Raw genomic sequence first — 20,512 nt, forward strand, 5'->3', positions numbered from 1 at the left:
GCGGTATGTATGAAGTGAAGAAACCGTTACTTTTTAAATAAACATCATTTCTACTGCAGCGCCCTCTATTGATCGGGGTTTGGTAGAAATGAGAGGGAGTTGTTTCTCTCACCAAGCTCAAATTCGAGCATCCTTCTCACCTGGCTGCTGTTCGGGCAGTTTTTTTTTCTCACCGAACACATACGGATAATCGAGCACACGGATTAACGAGTTGCTGTCGTTTTTGAGCGTGTTTACGTTTTTGCGGCGTTGGGCAACAACATTCTATATTTCGGCGTTAATTTTACTGTGATTCGAAATTTACACAAACTTAAAGTGTACTGGCAATCGAAAACGTGTAAGCAATGTACTGCTGGACCTAGTGCATCAAAGGAAAAACTGTTTATTTCTGTGCCAAGGCTGAAAATCAAAGCTTAAGTAAGTGGTACCCGGTAGGCTTTTAAGTGCTCGTAAGATTATAGAATTGCAATCATTTTTTGTTTGCAGCCATGAGTTCGATACAGGAGCGCCTTCAGATGAAACGGGTTCCGTTGGACAAGTGGTCAACGAAGGAGAAACTATGCCTGGCATCATCCGTTGCGTGCAGTGGCGATCAAAACTGGATGTCGGTGAGCCGGTCGTTGAAGATGCTGTGCAGTGGAAACCGACCGAACGATTGGTTTGCACAAAAGTCCTGTGCTGCCCAGTACGGCAAGTTGCTGGAGAATGTGGAAACGCCGAAACGAAAGAAACGCACCGCATCCGAGCGGGACGGTGTTGCTGCGGTGGAAACACCCGGCGAATCAATACTCCGGAAGCTAACGCAGGAGCGCATCATCGAGCTGAAGAAAACGATCCAAGAGGAGACGCAGCAGTACATCAAGGTGAAGGAAGACATCATACTCATACAGAGCGGCGTTACCGATGAGAAAAAGTTACGCGAAATGTGGAAACAGATCGAGCAGGAAAAGGCCCAAAAAGAGAAGGAACAGATACAGCACGCGCAATGGCTGAAGGAGCGGGAGGAGAAAAAGCTCGAGCTCGAGCGTCAGTGGCGTCCGCTGTATCCGAGTTCACCCACTGCTACCAAAGCACCGACACCGCCGATAAAATTTAAGGACGAAACCGACGACGATAGCCAGGGCTCGTGCAAGTCTGGAACGTCTCCTTTGTTGACATCGTTGCTGAAAAATCCTGGCGATGCGAGAAGTTCCGGTGCGCCGGTGAACTCACCATCGGCTGGAGCACGCCCAGTGGCTTCACCTACAATAACGAATCTTTTAACGGGAAGCACAGGAAGCGCTGCCAAATCACCTTCGGCGACGGGCATTGCTGGGCTGGGAGGTGGAAGCGAGCTGGACGCTCAGCTTGGAGTAACGATTAAGCAGGAGGCACTCGCCGCTTCGACTAGCGCAACCGATGGAAAGGAACCGCTTACGGTGAAAGTAGAAGCCGCGTCAGGAAGCGTTGCAACGAAACCTGACGAATCGAATGCGACCAAATCCGAAGCGTTGTTCGCAGAGATGGACAGTGAAGATAATGCCGATCCGGCGAAGGATCTGATGGATGTGCTGGAAGATCTAATTCCGGACGATTTGGATGAAATATTGAAAGAAAACAGTGGCATGATACTGGAGGATGTCGATCTGAAGAATGTGGTCGATTCGATAATGGAGGAAGATACGCTGAAAGATAAGGACATCGATCTGATGGCAGAAGCGGAAGATGTTCAGATGGCGGAAGTAGTGGAGGAAACTGTTGCCGAAACGGCTTCAAAAAACGAGGCACCCTCGGTGGAACGTGCTAAATCTCCACCCGTAAATGTGTCACCGGCAATAGCACCAGTTGCAGTTCCGTCAGCAGCAGCTGCAGTGGACGCCACCATCAAGCCTTCGTCGTCCAGCATTGAGAAAGGGGAAGACACGAGTGGGGCAGATAATTTAGCTGATGAAAAAGTAACAGTCGTTCCACAGCAGACCGCTTCCAAATCACAGCCTGTTGTGAAGGAACAAGAGTGTGTTCCCGGCGCAGTCGAAACAAAGGTGGAAATAATCCCGATTGAAGATAGCACCAGTAATTCGCCGGCAACAAATGATCCCTCCAGTGATGATAATAAAGACACAGCGGAAGATTCAAGCGGACAGGAGCAGCCGGAAAGTGTGATAGTGGTGTCGGATTCGGCCAAGGAGGAGGAAGAGTTTGAAGATCGAGAAGGTGAAGTGAGCCCGACTGATGGCGGTCCGCTCGCGATCGAAGATGAAGATTCGGACGACAAACCGCTTGCTTCGCTGGAGGTTGGGACAGACACTGGTAAATCGGCCCTGAAGGATGAGATGGAATCAGTTAACAAACCGTTGACTGTTGCGGTAGAGCCGGAGAAACGTTCCAATGAAACGATTGTTTCACCGAAAGTTGAGAAACTAGAGGTGACAAAAGGTGACCCCGGTCCCTCGGCATCGATTGATGAGGCAAAGGCCAAGAAGGAAGCGATGGAAAAGCTAGCTTCAGAGTACGATTTTAAGGATGATGTGGAACCGATCGTACAGCTATCGACCAGGAAGGTTAAGGAGGAGAAACACGTATCGGAGGATGAAGTGTTTGTCGATGCTCAGGAAACGGTGGAAGAACCGGAGGAGGTAAAGGAAATTGAACCGCCAGTGAAGAAACCACCCGCAGACGATACGGCACTCACCGTGACGGATACCGACGATGATTCATTGATCGAGATGAAGATCGGTAAAGCGAAGCGTGACTATTCCCGACGCCGGCTAGCGGATGAAGCACAGAAGCTCCGAGACGATCTGGCCGGACATTCACGTAGCGAGGAAACGGAAGGCCGATCGTTACGGAAATTGCGCGATCGCGACCGTTCGGAAAGTCCGTTCGTGGTGCAGGACGATGAACCGAACGAGAAAATGAAACGCAGCTATTCGTCCACACCGGTAATGGATTCGATACCGGGTTCGCCCGCATCGAGCGAGGATCGGGATTATCGCGCCTGGAAGAAGTCCATACTTGCCGTGCACTCGAAGATTGCCTCGTCGAAGAATGCGACCGCATTTCAGAAACCCTTCCCAGACGATCAAACGATGGCCGAGCTTATCTATCGGCCAATGGATTTGGGGCAAATAAAGCGTAACATCGAGAACGGAAACATTCGTACGACGGCCGAATTTCAGCGCGACGTTTTGCTCATGTGCACCAACGCGATCATGCTGAATCGCGGTGAGGTGTGTTCACCGCAGACGGCCAACCAGCTGATGCGGGAAAGCGTCAGTATTATTGAAAGTGGGATGGATCCGAAGGCGGTCAAGGAACGGGACGGTGACCGGAGCACACATAAGCGTAGCTCGCGTAAAAGCACGACACGAAATTCGTCTGCCGGAAGAAGCTAATCCGGCAGTTGGCAGGTGGAATGGCAGGGAGTTGTACGACATGACGTTTAACACATTTCTATGAATAAAGCGCTATACATCGAGTAAATTAATTGTGTTTAATAAATGTGAGGAGCTCTTCCGGTGGGCTTTTGTCAAGTTTTAAGGCATTTTTTATTAGAATGCTCTTAAAGGAGTCCCTTGAACCGTCTCATGGTGGAGATCACTTCACTTTACATGTGAGACTATCAAGTCTGTTCTGTCTAAAAGAGTGGTTGAAAAAGGCTTTATGGATTCAGATGTCTGGTGTCATTCTAATGACATGACTAGCAGTCCGACATCTGGCGAATCTCATTCGTTGTATAATAGTGGAGTGATCCTCATGAAGATCATCTTTGTGAATGAAACTATACCAACACCAATGATTAATTTTAGCGCTTTTGCTTTAACCGACCATAAATGCTCGAATCGTTTATAAAATGGACAGTGTTTATTGTGCAGATTATGTGTCGATTTAAATTAATGAATAAGATTACCACGAACATAAGAGATAATCCCACAGCAACTACTAAAAGGTGATCAATTTCATTCAATCGAGACAGTGAATTGAAACATAAGTGTTTTAACCAGTATCAACCTACATTCGCTAGCAGCCGGGGGTTCCAAAGAAGGATGAAGCAGCAAACCCGTTTCCCGCAACTAACCCAGCATCCGTATATTTTCCTTGCTCCGGTCATCTTTCATCTGTACGAAACATTCACCCAGTGGGACAACTTTTCCCTGCACGTAGCAGCCTTTTTGCGATATGATGAGGCGTGAAGGTAAAGCAAAAATGGGGAATGGTGGGGCAGGAAAAAAGCGCGCGCGCTCGCGCACACACGTGAGTGCAAAAGCTGCGGTGACTGAGAGAATTGTGGCGCACGCCGGTTAATTCGAATTAAGCGTATATTATGCAATAGGCGGTGCGCGACCAGGAGTGGGCCAAATGAAGACAAACAAAGCAAACCCCGCACGATGGTTCCGGGGCTCGCCACAAAAGCGAACAAACCGGTGTATGACACCGGTGGAAAGAGACGATTTGAGGCGTGAGGGTTGACTATAGCACCCAGTCGTGTATGCGAAGATGAACGAGTTTTCCGAAACGAATGCTAGTGACCCGGAGAAAATGCCGACGGTGGCTTGGGTTGAGTTGGTTGATCGTTCCGCGTTTCGGAGTTTGGTACATGGCGACCTGCTTGATCTAGGTGCTGAATAGGGTTGGCCACAAACAAATCTACCCCGGGCACATAACCGGTACAGGTGAAGCGGAACTAGCGCCATTATGAACCAGATGGGGACGGGAACTGTTTGATTTGGAGACGAAGCTGGTGGGTAATTGGATAACTTACGATTTCATGTTCGTTTCCTCTCCCATGCTGATGACGATCGTAACGATTGTAATGAAAGATCATACCGAAAGTTACGCGGCGTACCGGTCTGTACGTGACACACGCCGGGAAAGGAACCAGGCCTCCGGTGGTTGTGAATTTCTTTTACTTCAAGTGAACCACGATCTTCAGGGTTTTTTTTCCAGGCGCTACGTTTGCCGAATATTGCCGCTTGAATTAGAATAGGTTTCAGGAAATGTTACGGATGTATGCACGTGCTTGGGTGGACTTCCTTACTCTCTGCGCTGGAAATAAATTTAAATTCAAAAATACCCATATAACCGTTACAAGCGAAGGTCAAACGTGAGCAAACGGATTTAAACGGTTACAGGGAATCAACCGTCTGCGCCTAACGGAAGACAAACACTGTCACGCCATTAGTATTCACGGTGAGGATTCTGTCTTAAAAAGGCACACCTTTAGAAATAGCTTTAATTGGGTTTTTTATTGATGTATAAATCCGCATCCAGATGTAACAGAGAGCGACCCCGAAGTTGGTTTATACGACATGTCCAAGTTTTTCGTCTCCGATCGTTTTAATCCGACGGGTGGGGAACCGTTGCAGATCAACACGGGAAATGGAAATGGTAACCGAGGGCTCACGATCCATGTTCAAGTGCAGCAGCAGTGAGGCCTTGGTTCGGAGCAACATTTGCAGCGTCTCGTTCAGTAACGTGTGGCAGGTTGGTGGCAACAGTTCACTTCTTTGGGAAATGGTACAGGCCATTCAGGGGGCCTCAAAAACAAAAACCCAATCAGTATAGTGATTTTCGATAAGAGTCGTTGGTTGCATGTGCAGGAGAAGGTACTGGAGCAAAATAAGTTTTACGGTCTTTAAGGTGTTTCGAAAACAGTTTGTACAAACTGCAGGTGTATTAAAGAAAGCTTACCCTTTTATGCAATACAAACCTTTTACCGAGTGCGGTCATTTGTCGGGTAATTGTTGATCGGGCCACATTATGACGAATTGTGTGAATTTAATAACTCGCTACGGCTCATTACGGGCGTGGATAGTGAATCTAGTGTTCGGGTGCTTAGTGTATGCTAGTGGCCATTACACCGTCGGTGGTGTTACAGTTGGTAAGTGTGTGTGTGGATGAAGCTGTCCTTCCGGTAGCTTTAGTGAAAGGAGATCTATAAGTTAGTGGAAGAAAATTGAGCTTCAATAAATTGAGCGGTTATATAAAAGTTAATAAGCGTGCATTAAAATCTCGGTTGTGTAGTTCCTGTAGTAAATAGTAAAATTAGTTTATCAATTTTTATTTCTTAAAGTTTATCATAATTTTGTTTCATATTTGTCAGATATATTCCCGCTAGCACCTTCAACGGAATCGATGCTTTCGCATCGTCATCACCAATATCTCAAAGGATCGTTCGTTACGTCGAAGATGAAAAGCCACATAAAGCGCATTTTGAACATAAACGAAGAAAACAGTACGCTGGACAGCTATCTACTCTCGCTGTTTAATATGGAAAATTTAAATCCCACCTACGTGTTTTTGCTACCGTCGATCGATGGTAAGAACCATGTGCGCAAACTGATCTACCAGCGCAGTGACTTTGAGGAGGCCGAATTCCCGAACGTGACCACCATCAACAAGTTTACCGGTAAGCCGAACAGGACGGGAACCGTTACCAAACCTGGCAGTGATATGTTGCTGGAGAAGAAGATCTTCGAGCATTTGGAGAAGGACACGATGGATGATGGGACGCGCCAAGTGATCGAGGAGAATGTTCGGACGGAGCGGAACTTTATAAAGTTTATGGACGAACTGAACCGTGATCTGGAGGAGGAAGAGAATCGTCGAATGCTGAAGGAAAGTTTACGCCAATCGATGACACGAAGTACGACGACGGCCCTATTTACGCCGTACACGTACCGCAGCACGCAAACCGTTGGCTGGGATGATCTTGGCCTGGAAGGATGGGCTGGTGGGTTGCGTGAAATTCAGGGTCACCGGTTCGATCATCCCGTGTTGGAAAAGTAAGTTGATCAGTTGGTGGAGAAATGATCGTGTGATCGAGTGATCGTGATTGTTTTTGTGATCTATCTTTCTAGACCTAAAACTACCAAACCACCGCAAACGATGCTGCAGGCAAGCTTTAACGCAGTACCGCAGATACCGGTACGGCCAACTGTTTCCCTAGGAATGCAGACCAAAGCACCCGTCAACCAGACGGCAGTGGCAGCAAGTGCTGCTGCCCGCTACAAACAGACCGGTGTTCTGCTGAGTGAGCACGTGGGCGTTAAGTTGCAGGAAATCTACAAACGCACCAATGGGAGTAATGCACGGATCAAGTGGCCGATCACGAATAGCCGGGATGCGCATCGAGATGAGGATGTGTTCATCGCGCGGGCAAACAATCCTTTCGGCCATTCGACCAAATGGCGCTGGAGGTAAGGTCTATTGTTTTGTGGTGTGGTGCTGCAATATGAACCCATCTGTTTTGTCGGTACTGTTTGTCGGACAATTAACCTGAGTTGCGTAAGGCGTGAAGCGGCACCGAGCTGTACGCCACGGTATCGGACGGATAAGCAGAAGAAAATGAAATCTGCAAAAGAAAGAGAAAGAGGTAGAGAAAAGTGGGCCCACTACGGATAAAGAAGTGCACCCCGGCGTAAGTAAGTCAGTGTGATGCAGTAACACGCTCGGTCGGTCGGTCGGTCGGTCAGTCGGTACGGTCTGATAGCGATGCGATCTTCCAATGTAGGGCAGAAGGTAAGACCGGACTTTGGTCTGGTCGCTCGCGTCTCAACGGGGTATTACACTTGTCGCGTGTGGAAGCATTTCCTCATTTCACGAAGCGTTTGCGTGAAGATGCGGAAAGTGAAGCAATGGCCAGACCTAGGAACATTAACGATAGACACATTCCATCCCCCCAAAAGCGGGTGCACTGCACTTGTTCATTTACACTCATTTTCTTTCTTTCGATGAAACTGCGGAGGTTGGGCCCGGTACCATGGTTACGATTCCCAGTACTGTTTCACTTTCATCTAAACGAATTAACAACCGACAAAGACGCTGATCATCATCAAAGCGGCAGGGTGCGCGCACTTGTGCCGTCTCACTTACGTCTATCCACACACTTACGCATGTGTGTGCTCGGGCACGTGTTTACGCACTTACGCTTTGTACGAGGTTTTTCTTTTCGCGAGGATTGACACAGCGGAAGCATTGTCTGCGTTAGCTGCGTAATGATACGAACACGAGGAGGATTGTGGAGGGAGGGTACTTGAAGTTTTGTAGTTACCGTTTTGTAGCCGTTCTATATGGCAGCATCAACATTCATGATTGGCTTACGCAATGGTGGTTTTTTTTTGTTTGGAAGGAAAGCAACATAATCGCAAATTAACAGATGATTCAAGCGGTTCGCGGATATCCGAGAAGAGATGTGGGTTTTTGTTTTTGGTCAAGGAATGCCCACCAGCCTTGGGTGGTTATTCGGTGTGCTGGAAGCATTTGAAAAACATATTTAAAAAGACTTGCAAATTTTGATTTGTTTATTTTAAATCGTATATAGAAGGAGGATCCTCATTTATAGGGGGAAACATCAACACCACAAAATATAACAAACTTTGCTGCTCACTGACCGTTTCAGGTTGCCTAATCAAAATTGACTGGCCTTCATATTGTCAGCATGTTGTCATGGACATCAAGATTTGGTGCTAAGATTCGCTAACCATTTAGTAACTAATTTAAGCTATAGCTGTATCCGATTTCCGTTTAACAAATTTAGGATAAGAAAGCGTGAAGGTGAACGTTACAACACACTGCGGATTGATAATTTTTGTCCTCTAATTTGTATCCCACTAGTAACGAAACGGATCAGGAGGACCCACTGAAGGTAGAAGTCCAATCATCCCGCGATGGACGAGCGAAGCGTGGCGTCTACAATCTTTACTCGATGATCAAATGTGCGACCGGTTGTGATCCCATCATCTACAAGGGCTACGGGTGTTACTGTGGATTTTTAGGTTCCGGCCAAGCACTGGATGGTATTGATCGATGCTGCAAAATGCATGACTATTGCTACAGTACCGCCAACTGTCCGATGTTTTTGGAGTACTTCGTTCCATACCTGTGGAAGTGTTACCGGGGCCGTCCACTGTGTGGTAAGCTACATCCACTAGGAATGTCCACATTTAGCCGCTTACTAAAACACAGACTTATTTCTTCTCTCTCTCTTTCTATAGCAATCGATCACGGTGAGTGGGGTGGTCCGGGTTCGTGTGCTTCCCGACTGTGCCATTGCGATCTGTCGCTCTCCAAGTGCCTGCGGCGGTATTATTGTCCGCGGAAACGAAACGTTTGCACCACATCACCGTTACGGTTACTGCAGAATTTAGTGATGGTTTTTTAGGCCAAGAATGTGTAATTATACCCTCCCATTTTCAGTATGAATGCTAGCATTTCCAAAGTACAAATGTAAGTGTAGCGTAGCAGTGATTTAGTAGCTTTCAAGCGTTGTAGATACAATAAAAATGCCAAAAATTTACATCCACACTCGTGTCGACTTGGAAGAGATAAGCGAATGGAGGTGTATTTTGTCGCCTATTTCAACATTTGAACAATATACCTTCTTTTATTACCGATTTCTGGTCGTGGGGATTCTATTTGAGGGGCTTGAAGTTCCGGCAAGTACTATGCACACGCTCGTATAAGGCAGTATGGGTTGACAATAATTTATTGATAGTTCAATTGCGTTTATGAACTCAAAGTTGTACAGTATCAAAAAAGCGTGATAAATAAATATAGATGATCCAGCAGTGGTGCATGCGAGCAGTCGATCGATTGTCCCCGAGCCGAGGTTATAGGCCGACAGGTTCGATTTCATTTAGCACATGCCCACAGACACGCGCACACTATTGCTTCTGTGGTCGGGGATTTTAATTTGGAATCACAGAATGCGATTGCGTAGGTAGTGTTTGATGAGTTGAATGCAGACAACAGCATCTTCCGCACTGTCATGTCCATCATCTAGTTTTGGCAAAAAAGAAAAAGAAATGGCACAAAGAGAATGCGATTAAAATGATTATACCTATATTATATACAATTCGCATACATATAGCAACGCTTTGGAGGAAATGCTTACCATTTTCTTGTATAATTTTCTTTAAATTTTCTATGCATAATGTTTTGAGTGCACGCTTCTTCGGTGGACCCATCTTGTGCGGGTACAGCACAGACGTATCGACGACGACGTCGTGGATCAACTTCAGCGCTTTAAAATCACTTTCCAAACTGTGCCCAATGAGAATGGTTTCTGAGTTAAACATGGACAGCAGTACGGCTTGCACGTTATACAGCGTGGTGGTAGTTTTTCGCAACATCTCTTCCGTAATGCCAGAAAACCTACAAAACGGAGAAAAAACGTTAAAGGTAAAAAAGTTAAAGTACATAGATTCGATTGCTTCCAAATCATTATACCTAGTATTGTAATCAACGACTCGATTGGAAGGTTTTACCAGCGTATCGTAAACGGTTTTTTCGTTAATATCGACCACAGTTACACGGGTCAACTCCAATCCGGCCGTAGTGTAACACATTTCACAATCCAGCGCAAACACATCCTTTTTCGTGAGTTGATAATCTTCCGCGGGTTCGATCGTTTTCACAAATCCAGTTAGATCGTCGTAGTCCATGAAGCATGACACGTGGTAGTTTGCATACATACAGCCCGGTGTACCGGACGGTTGTTGACAGCAGTTGTGTAGATTGTCGGCAAACCCGCGCCGATAGCAGGTACTCTTTGGGTGGTAGTTACACGCGTCTACCTGTGGTTCATCGTACGCTTCAAGGTTGTACACCTTCGAGCAACGGGAACAGTAGCGTTCGTTTTCGTTCGGTGGCCGAGATGGTTTGGGTTTGTGAATTTTTGCTTTTCCCGCCACATCGGTAGCACGGGGAAATCCGTTCGAACGGAGCTGTTCCTCGGTTAATTTGCACTCGTGTATCATCTTGTAGGCTACAGCACCCGGTGCATTGTCGATCGTGTAGGCAGATGTTTTAACTTCCGTTTTTCTAAAACAAAAGAGAAAAAGTCACGTTGGAATAAACTCAAATTCAAATTGTGTGGAAGTACAACAGAATGTTATACTTTGCATAATAATAAAATGCTTACAATTTCTTATTTACACTCCACGAAATATTGTGAACCATTTTCCCCGCCAGTATGACGTCGTGCGAAACTGTTTTGTTTCTGAAATTAGTAAATCAGCTGTAAATGAAATATTTCAATCGTAGTTAGCCGCTACATACTTGTCCGTTGCTTCGCTACCCGTTTCGACTGCTTCCTTGCGAAGTTTGTTTATTGTAAGCAGTGCGCTGCTTTTATAGATCATTGCCGTACTACACTTCTTCATCACTGCCAGCTCCTCCGTTTGTGCACGCTCCCAGGCATCCTCACAGGTTGGATAAATGTTTAGACAGTGTTTGACCATCAAACCATAATACTGCATCCGTATGTTGTACGATATTTTGCTCGACGTTGGTTCCAGTATTGGAGGTGCTTGGGCAGCTGGTGTAGCAGCCGCTTTAGACGCTAGCACCGAACCGGCGTGGGCAACACGCGAACCTGTTTTCGGTGCGGTTTGTGCAGGCGTGAATGCGGATTGATTGCGTTTCAGTTGTTCGATCTTTTCCTTCGCCTTCTGGAAGGCAAGCACGTTGACGGCGGGTGTAAAGCGACCTGAAAAGTAAACCATAGTGACTGTTTAATAACGGTTCCGTCTGATCCATTCGTAGCGTATATACTTTTTGGAGTTCCAAGACTGGTTTCAGGAGATATGTTGCGGAAGTTATTTGCACTGATCGATGGAACGGACGATCCATTGATGGGTACCGACATGGTGGCGGGTTTTGGCATTGCTTTACGAGTTTCCTCCTCGATTTGTCGTTTAACTTCTTCCTCCGCCCGTTTCCGCGCTGCCAACTCTTCTTGTTGCTTTCGCACGATCTCCTGCCGTAAATACACCGACTGGGGGGTAAAAAAATAGAAGGCAGTGTAACACACTAGATGCAGTTGCTAGGTAATTTACATTGGTAAGTTTACATACTTTGATAGCGTTTTGCACGTGATTGGTTTTCTTTTTTACCACCGGCGTTAGCTTGGACGTGGTAGCATTCTCATACGCGACTCGTTTCTTCCGATTATCGTCATAATATTTATCAGCAATCTTATCTATCAAATCGACCTGTCCATTCGATTTGGTGGTCTCAGTCCTTTCCGCTTTGGGTACGTCCGGTTCGTACTCTTCGAATATCATTTTACACTGCTGCATCACATCGTCGTCGCTATCGAAATCGATGTCGCTTGGTGGATTGTTTATCAGTTCTTGGTAGATTTCGTCCTCCAATGGTTGGGTGGATTTTGGCTCCGGTGCAGCTGATTTTTCCGAAACATCCGACCCTTTGCTGGACGACTTAGTCGCCGAGGAAGTGGATGATGATTTGTGTTCCTTTTTCTTGCTGCTATTATTGCTACCATTACTACTGCTGTTACTATTTTTGTTTTTGATTTTACTACTACTACTGCTACTGCTGGTACTGGTGCTTTTTGATGAACTACTTTTACTGTGCGACCGATCCTTCTTCTCCGACGAACTTCGGTGACGGTCACGCTCCGAGGAGTGCTTCGACGAGGAGTGACTTTTGGAGCTTTCGCGTTCTTTATCTCGGTGTTTGCTTTTACTGTTACTACTAGAACTTGTGTTGCTAGCCTTTTCTTTACTAGATGATTCGGATGATCGATGTTTTTTGTCATGCGATGAGGACTTGGAGCGTGAGCTAGAACTATGCCGGCTAGATGATTCTTTTCTTCGGTCAGAATCACCGGTCGAAGTGTGACTGTTCTTCGATGAGCTGTGATGTTTACTTTCCTCTGTAGGCTTTTTTTCCACGGTGGACACACCATTCTCGTGCTTCTTTTTATGCGCAGCATTTTGCTCTGCAATCGATTCAGTGTTTTCTGTTTCTTCCGGCGGTACTGCATCGGAAGTATTTGTTTCTTCCTGCGAGTGGTTTTTATCTGATGCAGCGGTGGATTGATCGTTGGTTTCGGAAGCTTCGCTATCCGTAACTTTTTCACCATTCGTTTTGGTGGTTTGCAATTTAGCAACACTGGACGGTACATACTTTGGCGCAACACTAGATACGGGTATGTATTCAAGCTTAGGTTTCTTGCGTGCGATTGTTTCACCTCCATCCGACTGGTCCGGTACTCCAGTTTGGTTCAGAAGGCTTTTCGGGGTTGCACTGTATTTCACAACAGTGGGTGGTACTGCAATTACTCAGCGAATGATAAAATAAACTGTTAGCATGCTAGCTCTAGTATGTGCCGGTAGCATCCAGTACCTGTTTTTGCGTGTTTGAAGTGGCAGTAAGGTCTCGGACAGAGATCCTTCTCGTAGAAGGGACAATTAATGGTCCGAAACAATCCCGTGGCCGGAAGCATCTTCCTGTGCCCCGCTTGTTTTGGAAAGACTAGCCTGCACGGAAACGATTCGTGCTACAGGTTCGTCAACAGCTCGCTGTACAACATTTAACAAAGGCGAATAAATATAACAAACATCTGAAGTACGTTCAGAAGGTACAAGAACATCTATTTTGTGTATTTTTTGCTATTTTCGTTGCGATGCCTCAATCATTTGTACGGTGACAGGTGTCAGCGCTGTTTCAATATTATTTTTAACGAAAGAAAACTCAAAATTCCTAGCGGTTTCGTTCAGCCGTTTTGTGGCGGTTTTGAGGGTTTATTGAAATGTTTGGTATAATAAGAATTTTACTAAGCGTAAGTTTAATAAGTTTTGGAGATAATTTTGCAAGTTTTCGGTGTGAGAAAGAAATTTATGTTTAGATACAACAATAATTAAATAGCTCCAGCAATAGCATAGGGGGATAGCGGCTGTCACCGACAACCAAAAAGGAAAAAAAAACAAAAAAAAAAATCTAAACGTAAACAAATCCTACTAGTGGGGGAGAAATCGGTGCGTCGTTTTAGAAAAGCTGTGCTTACTCATCAGTTAACCAGTGAAATTTAGGTACGTCGGGAGTTTAGAGACAAAACGATAACTTCTCTATCAAAATGATTGCAACCAGAGTACGATTTGGTGGATTGCCGAACATAGTGCAGCGACAGTTGGAGCCGAAACGATATGGAATGGCACAATACCAACGTACCTTAAATGTCGCTACACCTAGCTCGCTGATAAGTGATACGAAAACAACCCTTCCAGTGTCGTCACGCGGTCATAGGTAATCGAAACGTGCTCCCGAGCGAAAGTGCGTAAATCACCCAACGTTACTAAGTACAACGTGTTTTTGGTTTTAGAATGTTTTCCAGCATCAACTATCTGCGAGGCGATTTGGAATGTACGGCCGGAACGATGAACGATGGTAAGTAAGGTGGAATGGAAGAGATTCTGATGATGTCATTAGATATGTTTACGCTTGCGACGACGAACCCGTGTATATCTGAACCCAAATTGCTAGACTTTGACCCTGCGAGTGTCAATGACTATGCCGTTTTTTGTGTTCTCTTTACGGCCGGACTAAAGGGAAATCCTACGAGATTTAGATTTCCAACGTTCAGCGTGAAATAAAACATGTTTTTCTCTATCTCTTTGCAGTGAAACAAACGATCATAAAAAAGCTTGGAATTGAAGTCGGGTACACACCGTTCGTAAGCACCCGCGAACATCTGGTGCAGTATGTACCTCCATCGGTTAATGTACTCCCACCCCGGAGTATGCAGGATTCGTTTACATCGGCAATAATTCCGCTGACGACGGATAAAATTCTCAAGGACAAGTATGTCGGTTTCATGGGAAATGTGCGCGTTGGTCGACTGATGGAAGATATGGATATGTTTGCCGGTAAGCAAATAACAATCTGCTAACGGTATTTGACAAAACTTGCAAACCATTTATTCTATATGTAATGTTTGTTTTTTCAGTTTGGGTGGTTCATAAGCATGTTCTGTTGCCGGACCTGCCCGAAGGAGTTTCTCTACCGTATACGTTTGTAACCGTGCTGGTGGACAAGATCGATTTTACCGATCTAGTACCAACTCATGATGCCGACATTCGTCTTTCTGGACATGTAAGTTGGGTGGGACGGACCTCGGTAGAGGTAGTGGTCTGGATGGAGCAAAAACTGCACGGCAAATGGCGCAAGCTTACGCGCGCACTGTTTCTAATGGCAGCACGAGATGCGACCAATACGAAAGCCGCCTTTATCAATCCGCTGGTCCCTGCAAACGAAGAAGAGAAAGCAATTTTCGATGGAGGGGAATGTGAGTTCGCTAAAGAAATCTCGTGAGTCATGATGAATTATAGGTTTTTTTCCACTTTGTAGCGCGCAAAAAACGACGCATTCAGATGCAGCAGGAAGATTTGCTAAAGACCGAACCAAACGATTTTGAGCAACGCATGGTGCACGAACTGTTCGTAAAATCCATCGATACCAAGAGCAAAGCCTTCAACAAACGCATCCTACCACCGGGATATGTTTGGATGGAGGAAGCCACCATGGCGAACATAGTGTTTTCCCATCCCGAAGATCGCAACGCTCATAATAAAGTGTTCGGTGGATTCTTGATGCGCAATGCACTAGAGTTGAGCTGGGCTTTGGCTTACAATTTTGCCAAGCGTCGGCCCAAGCTAGAACATATATCGGACATTAGCTTCCATCATCCGGTGGATGTTTCTTCGATGCTGAACATGCAGGCACATGTCATCTTTACTGATCTTCACTACATGGAAATTGTTGTGCTAGCCGATGTGTATGATGCCGTGACCGGGCAACAAACGACAACGAACAGTTTCTATTACACGTACTCTGTCGCTGAACGATTGCCCAAAATAATGCCGAAAACGTACCACGAGGCAATGTATTACTTGGATGGACGACGAAAATTCCGCTACGCCATGGGTATCGATGCAGCTACGTCGTCTGCTCCGCCTGCAGGAACGACGGACACAACGAAGAGCAAGTTGTGAATGTGCAATGTAGCACGCAAGCACCGTGCACAGTTCAACGGTGAGTTTACAGGGAGAGATTAATGTTTTATTCATATTTATTTGGCACCCGATATATAATGGCGTAACTTTGCTTTAAAAGCACTTAAACGTCTAACGTTCGACAAGCAGCTTAACACAGTTAGCTCTACCTTATTATGATGCCTAAATTGTGTTTTCGTTTCACTTATGATATTTGTATTACGGTGAATATTACAGCCGGACATTGAATGCGAAATAAGAGTTATGTTTTGTGAAATGAAGTTGGCTTAGTTGGTTTACGAAGAAAGAAACGATTTTTCAACTGGTTGGTGGAATCTGTGTGCTAATTTGTAATAAATCTCTTTGCGCGTGCTGCATTGCTGTCGCGTAATAACCGTTTGTAGAAATTTGAATAGAAGAGGATGTTTTCAGTGGCTCCATCTATTGGAGGATCCTGTAATGCTAATGGCGCAATTAGCAGCGCATTATCATTAGAGATGAGAATAACAATTCTTTTTAGTGAATCAACTCCGAGTGAATGAGTCGTTATTAGGAGTCTGCTCGTTTAACGATTCATTTCGCAGTTATAAAAAAACCCCGGCATAAACGTATAAGTTAAGGTTCGGTCATTATACTCACTCATGACTGTAAGCATGTAGCCGTGGTGAGTCGAGTTGCAAAAAGAGTAAATACGTGAGTTGAAACGAAAATGTGCGAGTGAGTTGAAACGAAAATGAGTTGAAACGAAACGTTTGATACACATGAGTTGAAACGGAATACATGTGTACAATACTCAAACTAGCCAAATGAATATACTTCTCGCTCTGCCTAACTATCAAACCTGCATAAGCGAACAAGCGGGATAGTGTGATCGGCAAGGATATTAAACGGGATCCGTCTCTGCTTAGGAAATTTTCAAATTTTTAGAATTTTTTTCTGATTTTTTACTGTTTTTTATTTAAAGCATTATTTCAATGAAAAGAGACCTGTTTCAACCAATTGGTATTATAATATATCAAATTTATAAATTTTGCTAAATTGCTCAAAAAAGAGGAAAATTTTACGGTTTCTCAAACAGGGTATGGAACTTGGTTCCTCGAATAACTTCTGGGAAATACATCTGGGGGCATAGCCGTCCAAGAAGAAAATGTAGCCAATGGTGCCATCTATCGACCACAGGTTAAAGATTGGCGATCCGTTGGATACCGACCGAGTTATAGCAAAAATTTGGTGCAAAAATGAGGAAAATTTAACATTTTCTCAAACAGGGTAAGGAACTTGGTTTATCGAATAACTTCTGGCACAGACATCTGAGGGCATGGCCGTTCAAGAAGAAAATGTAGCCATTGGTGCCATCTATCGACCACAGGTTAAAGTTTGGCGATCCGTTGGATACCGACCGAGTTATAGCCAAAATTTGGTGCAAAAATGAGGAAAATTTAACATTTTCTCAAACAGGGTAAGGAACCTGGTTCCTCGCATAACTTCTGGCACAGAAATCTGAGGGCATGGCCGTCCAAGAAGAAAATGTAGCCATTAGTGCCATCTATCGACCACAAGTTAAAGATTGGCGATCCGTTGAATACCGACCGAGTTATAGCCAAAACTTGGCGCAAAAATGAGCCTTATAAAATTTTCTAATTTTTATATTTTTTTTTTATTTTTTCTGATTTTTAATTGTTTTTTATTTTAAAGCATTATTTGAGTGAAAACAAACTTTTTTGAACCAATTGGCATTAAAATAAATCAATTTAATTTTTTTTGCAAAATTTCTCAAAAAAAACGTAAGGGGTAAGCCTTATGAAATTTTCGAGTGGAAAATTTTTTTGAAATTTTTTTCTGATTTTTTATCCTTTTTTTAATTTAAACCATTATTTGAGTGAAAAGAAACTTATTGCAACAAATTCGCAATAAAATATATTACATTTAAAATTTTTGCTACGTTGCTCAAAAATGTGGAAAATTTTACATTTTCTCAAACAGAGTAGGGAACTCGGTTCCTCCAATAACTTCTGGCACGGATATCTGAGGGCATGGCCGTCCAAGAAGAAAATGTAGCCATTGGTGCCATCTATCGACCACAGGTTAAAGTTTGGCGATCCGTTGGATACCGTCCGAGTTATAGGCAAAATTTTGTGCAAAAATGAGGAAAATTTAACATTTTCTCAAACAGGGTAAGGAACTTGGTTCCTCGCATAACTTCTGGCACAGACATCTGAGGGCATGGCCTTCCAAGAAGAAAATGTAGCTATTGGTACCATCTATCGACCACAGGTTAAAGATTGGCGATCCGTTGGATACCGACCGAGTTATAGGCAAAACTTGGCGCAAAAATGAGCCTTATAAAATTTTCTAATTTTTATATTTTTTTATTTTTTTCATAATTTTTTATTCTGTTTTTTATTTAAAGCATTATTTGAGTGAAAATAAACTTATTTGAACCAATTGGCATTAAAATAAATCAATTTTATTTTTTTTCAAAATTTCTCCAAAAAAAACGTAAGGGGTAAGCCTTATCGGCTGCGGGAGGAATGCCGTCTGGCTTGGGATCGGCTCAGCAGGGTGCCGATCAGCGATCCGGAGAGCCGTCAAACAGCGTCCGCACAACACCAGGAAGCCCGCCAGCTGCTGAAAGCGGAGATCCGAGCCAGCAAGCAGAACCGGTACAACGAGTTCCTGGAACATCTGGAGGACGACGAGACGGGTAGGTGGCAGGGAGAGCTCCTGCGACGGCTCGGTGGAAGCCGTGTCGCACAAGAACGCGACCCGGCCGTCCTGCAGCGTACGGTGGATGCGCTGTTCCCGAACCACCCCCCTGTTACCTGGCCTGTCATCGAACCGGACGGCGTCAACATCAGGCCAGTCACGGAGCAGGAGCTGCTCGACATCGCGGCTGGCCTGAATCCTCGGAAGGCGCCGGGCCTGGATGGGTTGCCGAACGCTGCCCTTTCGGCAGCCATCCGCACGCATCCGGCGACGTTCGTGCGGCTGATCCAGGGGCAGATGGATGCTGGCCGCTTCCCGCGGCAATGGAGGAAGGCGAAGCTGGTGCTGCTCCCCAAACCGGGGAAACCACCGGGCGAGCCGTCTTCGGTGAGGCCGGTGATGCTGCTGGATACACCCGGGAAGGCGTACGAGCGAGTATTGCTGAACCGCCTGAACGACCATATCGAGATGCCGACAGAGCCGCTGCTCTCGGAACACCAATTCGGCTTTCGACGTGGTCGGTCAACACTTCAGGCGGTTGGGCTGGTGACGGAAGCCGCCAGATTGGCGATGAGTTTTAAACGGACGAACCGACGAGACAAGCGCTGCTTGCTCGTTGTCGCCCTGGACGTCCGCAACGCTTTTAATTCCGCCAACTGGCAGGACATCGCACAGGCGCTGCAGGATAAAGGAGTTCCCTCAGGACTGCGCAATATCCTGAAGGAGTACTTCTCGGACCGTGAGCTCACGTACGACACCAGCTCCGGTCCGGTGACACGTCGAGTAACGGCAGGAGTTCCACAGGGGTCCATCCTGGGCCCCACCTTGTGGAACATATTGTACGACGGCGTGTTACGAGTGCAGCTGCCGGAAGGTGCATCCGTCATCGGCTTCGCCGATGACCTAGCAGTACTCGCTCAGGGGTGTACACCGGAGGAGGCGGCAGGTGTAGCGGAGGAGGCCGTAGCAGTGATCGCCGCTTGGATGGAGCAACATCGGTTGCAGCTGGCCCCGGAGAAGACTGAGATCGTCCTCATCTCGAGTCTGCGCCGGGGACATCCGGAAGTGCCCGTACTCATCGACGGTGTGGAAGTTCGCCCGAAGCCGGCGATACGCTACCTCGGGGTCATGCTTGACGACCACCTATCGTGGAAGCCACATGTGGAGAAAGCCACCGCCAAGGCACTCCGTGTGGTGAAGCTGGCCACCAGAGTGATGCACAATCACGCCGGACCGAGGATGGCTAAACGTCGGCTGCTAGCAGCAGTAGCGGACTCGGTGGTGAAGTACGCGGCACCCATCTGGGCGGAAGCGGTCAGGCTCCAGTGGTGTAGGAAGAAACTGCAGCAGCTGCAACGGCCTCTGGCGAAAGGTGTTGCCAGAACCTTCCGTACTGTGGAGTACGACACGGCGGTGGTGCTGGCGGGACTGATTCCGCTACACCTACAGGTGAAGGAGATAGCGCGGCGGTACGAGAGACACCAGCAGGCGCTACAGAGAGGCGTCCTCATCGATAAGGACGCCATCAAGAGGTTGGAGCGATCGGCAACCATCGCGCAGTGGCAGACATCGTGGGACCAGGATGCCGCTCATCCGGAGGCGAGCAGGTTCAGACGATGGGCTCACCGCGTGCTACCGGACATCGCCGGCTGGGTAGGTAGGAAACATGGCGAGATGGATTTCTTCCTTAGCCAGGTGCTCTCCGGACATGGCTTTTTCCGGGAGTACTTGCACGCTATGGGATTCACCTCTGCCCCTACCTGCCCCTTCTGCGCCGACGACACCGTGGAGTCGGCAGAGCACGTGGTGTTCCACTGCCCGAGGTTCGCTGATGTACGCACACAGCTTCTGACGAACGCGGAAGGCGTTGTCATCACCCCGGAGGAGCTGGAGCGTGTCCTGCTGTCGAGCCCGGAGGCTTGGCAGAGTACGGCGAAGGCAGCAAAGCGGATCTGCAGCTTCCTGCAGCAACGGTGGCTGGAGCAGCAGGTTGCCGAAAACGCGGCAATCACTGGCGAGATAATATC

General features: G+C 46.4%; 4 protein-coding genes across 4 annotated transcripts; 3 read left to right on the top strand and 1 right to left on the bottom strand.

Annotated features, from left to right (window-relative positions):
• The first annotated feature begins 56 nt into the window (after positions 1-56).
• Positions 57-3,462, top strand: LOC125766541 (bromodomain-containing protein 8). Its single transcript, XM_049432588.1, has 2 exons — positions 57-417; positions 487-3,462. Exon 2 carries the CDS (start codon positions 489-491, stop codon positions 3,372-3,374), a length of 2,886 nt encoding a protein of 961 aa, XP_049288545.1. The 5' UTR covers positions 57-417; positions 487-488; the 3' UTR covers positions 3,375-3,462.
• A 106-nt stretch (positions 3,463-3,568) lies between these two features.
• LOC125766548 (uncharacterized) lies at positions 3,569-9,277 on the top strand. The gene is made up of 5 exons (XM_049432600.1): positions 3,569-5,860; positions 6,083-6,764; positions 6,840-7,178; positions 8,596-8,894; positions 8,976-9,277. The coding sequence occupies exons 1-5, from the start codon at positions 5,740-5,742 to the stop codon at positions 9,140-9,142; spliced, it is 1,608 nt and encodes a 535-aa protein (XP_049288557.1). The 5' UTR covers positions 3,569-5,739; the 3' UTR covers positions 9,143-9,277.
• A 173-nt stretch (positions 9,278-9,450) lies between these two features.
• LOC125766540 (RNA exonuclease 1 homolog) lies at positions 9,451-13,445 on the bottom strand. Its single transcript, XM_049432587.1, has 8 exons — positions 13,135-13,445; positions 11,838-13,060; positions 11,536-11,758; positions 11,041-11,470; positions 10,904-10,981; positions 10,210-10,803; positions 9,875-10,134; positions 9,451-9,759 (listed from the first exon to the last, which is right to left on the bottom strand). The coding sequence occupies exons 1-8, from the start codon at positions 13,232-13,234 to the stop codon at positions 9,680-9,682; spliced, it is 2,988 nt and encodes a 995-aa protein (XP_049288544.1). The 5' UTR covers positions 13,235-13,445; the 3' UTR covers positions 9,451-9,679.
• A 268-nt stretch (positions 13,446-13,713) lies between these two features.
• On the top strand, positions 13,714-16,060 carry LOC125766552 (acyl-coenzyme A thioesterase 9, mitochondrial-like). The gene is made up of 5 exons (XM_049432616.1): positions 13,714-14,034; positions 14,111-14,175; positions 14,409-14,654; positions 14,735-15,073; positions 15,136-16,060. The coding sequence occupies exons 1-5, from the start codon at positions 13,865-13,867 to the stop codon at positions 15,777-15,779; spliced, it is 1,464 nt and encodes a 487-aa protein (XP_049288573.1). The 5' UTR covers positions 13,714-13,864; the 3' UTR covers positions 15,780-16,060.
• The last annotated feature ends 4,452 nt before the right edge of the window (positions 16,061-20,512 follow it).

Source organism: Anopheles funestus, chromosome 2RL (genome assembly GCF_943734845.2).
Source record: "Anopheles funestus chromosome 2RL, idAnoFuneDA-416_04, whole genome shotgun sequence".
Classification (NCBI taxonomy): Eukaryota; Metazoa; Arthropoda; class Insecta; order Diptera; family Culicidae; genus Anopheles; species Anopheles funestus.

What these genes read in the sequence shown, in the direction of transcription:
- LOC125766541 (XM_049432588.1), top strand. Translation starts at nt 489, where the DNA reads ATGAGTTCGATACAGGAGCGCCTTCAGATGAAACGGGTTCCGTTGGAC.
- LOC125766548 (XM_049432600.1), top strand. Translation starts at nt 5,740, where the DNA reads ATGACGAATTGTGTGAATTTAATAACTCGCTACGGCTCATTACGGGCG. An exon ending in GATCATCCCGTGTTGGAAAA is followed by an intron (nt 6,765 to 6,839) that starts GTAAGTTGATCA and finishes CTATCTTTCTAG; the next exon opens with ACCTAAAACTACCAAACCAC. An exon ending in CCGGGGCCGTCCACTGTGTG is followed by an intron (nt 8,895 to 8,975) that starts GTAAGCTACATC and finishes CTCTTTCTATAG; the next exon opens with CAATCGATCACGGTGAGTGG.
- LOC125766540 (XM_049432587.1), bottom strand. Translation starts at nt 13,234, where the DNA reads ATGCTTCCGGCCACGGGATTGTTTCGGACCATTAATTGTCCCTTCTAC. An exon ending in ACGTGCAAAACGCTATCAAA is followed by an intron (nt 11,759 to 11,837) that starts GTATGTAAACTT and finishes TTTACCCCCCAG; the next exon opens with TCGGTGTATTTACGGCAGGA. An exon ending in CAGTCTTGGAACTCCAAAAA is followed by an intron (nt 11,471 to 11,535) that starts GTATATACGCTA and finishes TTTACTTTTCAG; the next exon opens with GTCGCTTTACACCCGCCGTC.
- LOC125766552 (XM_049432616.1), top strand. Translation starts at nt 13,865, where the DNA reads ATGATTGCAACCAGAGTACGATTTGGTGGATTGCCGAACATAGTGCAG. An exon ending in GTGTCGTCACGCGGTCATAG is followed by an intron (nt 14,035 to 14,110) that starts GTAATCGAAACG and finishes TTTTGGTTTTAG; the next exon opens with AATGTTTTCCAGCATCAACT. An exon ending in AATTTTCGATGGAGGGGAAT is followed by an intron (nt 15,074 to 15,135) that starts GTGAGTTCGCTA and finishes TCCACTTTGTAG; the next exon opens with CGCGCAAAAAACGACGCATT.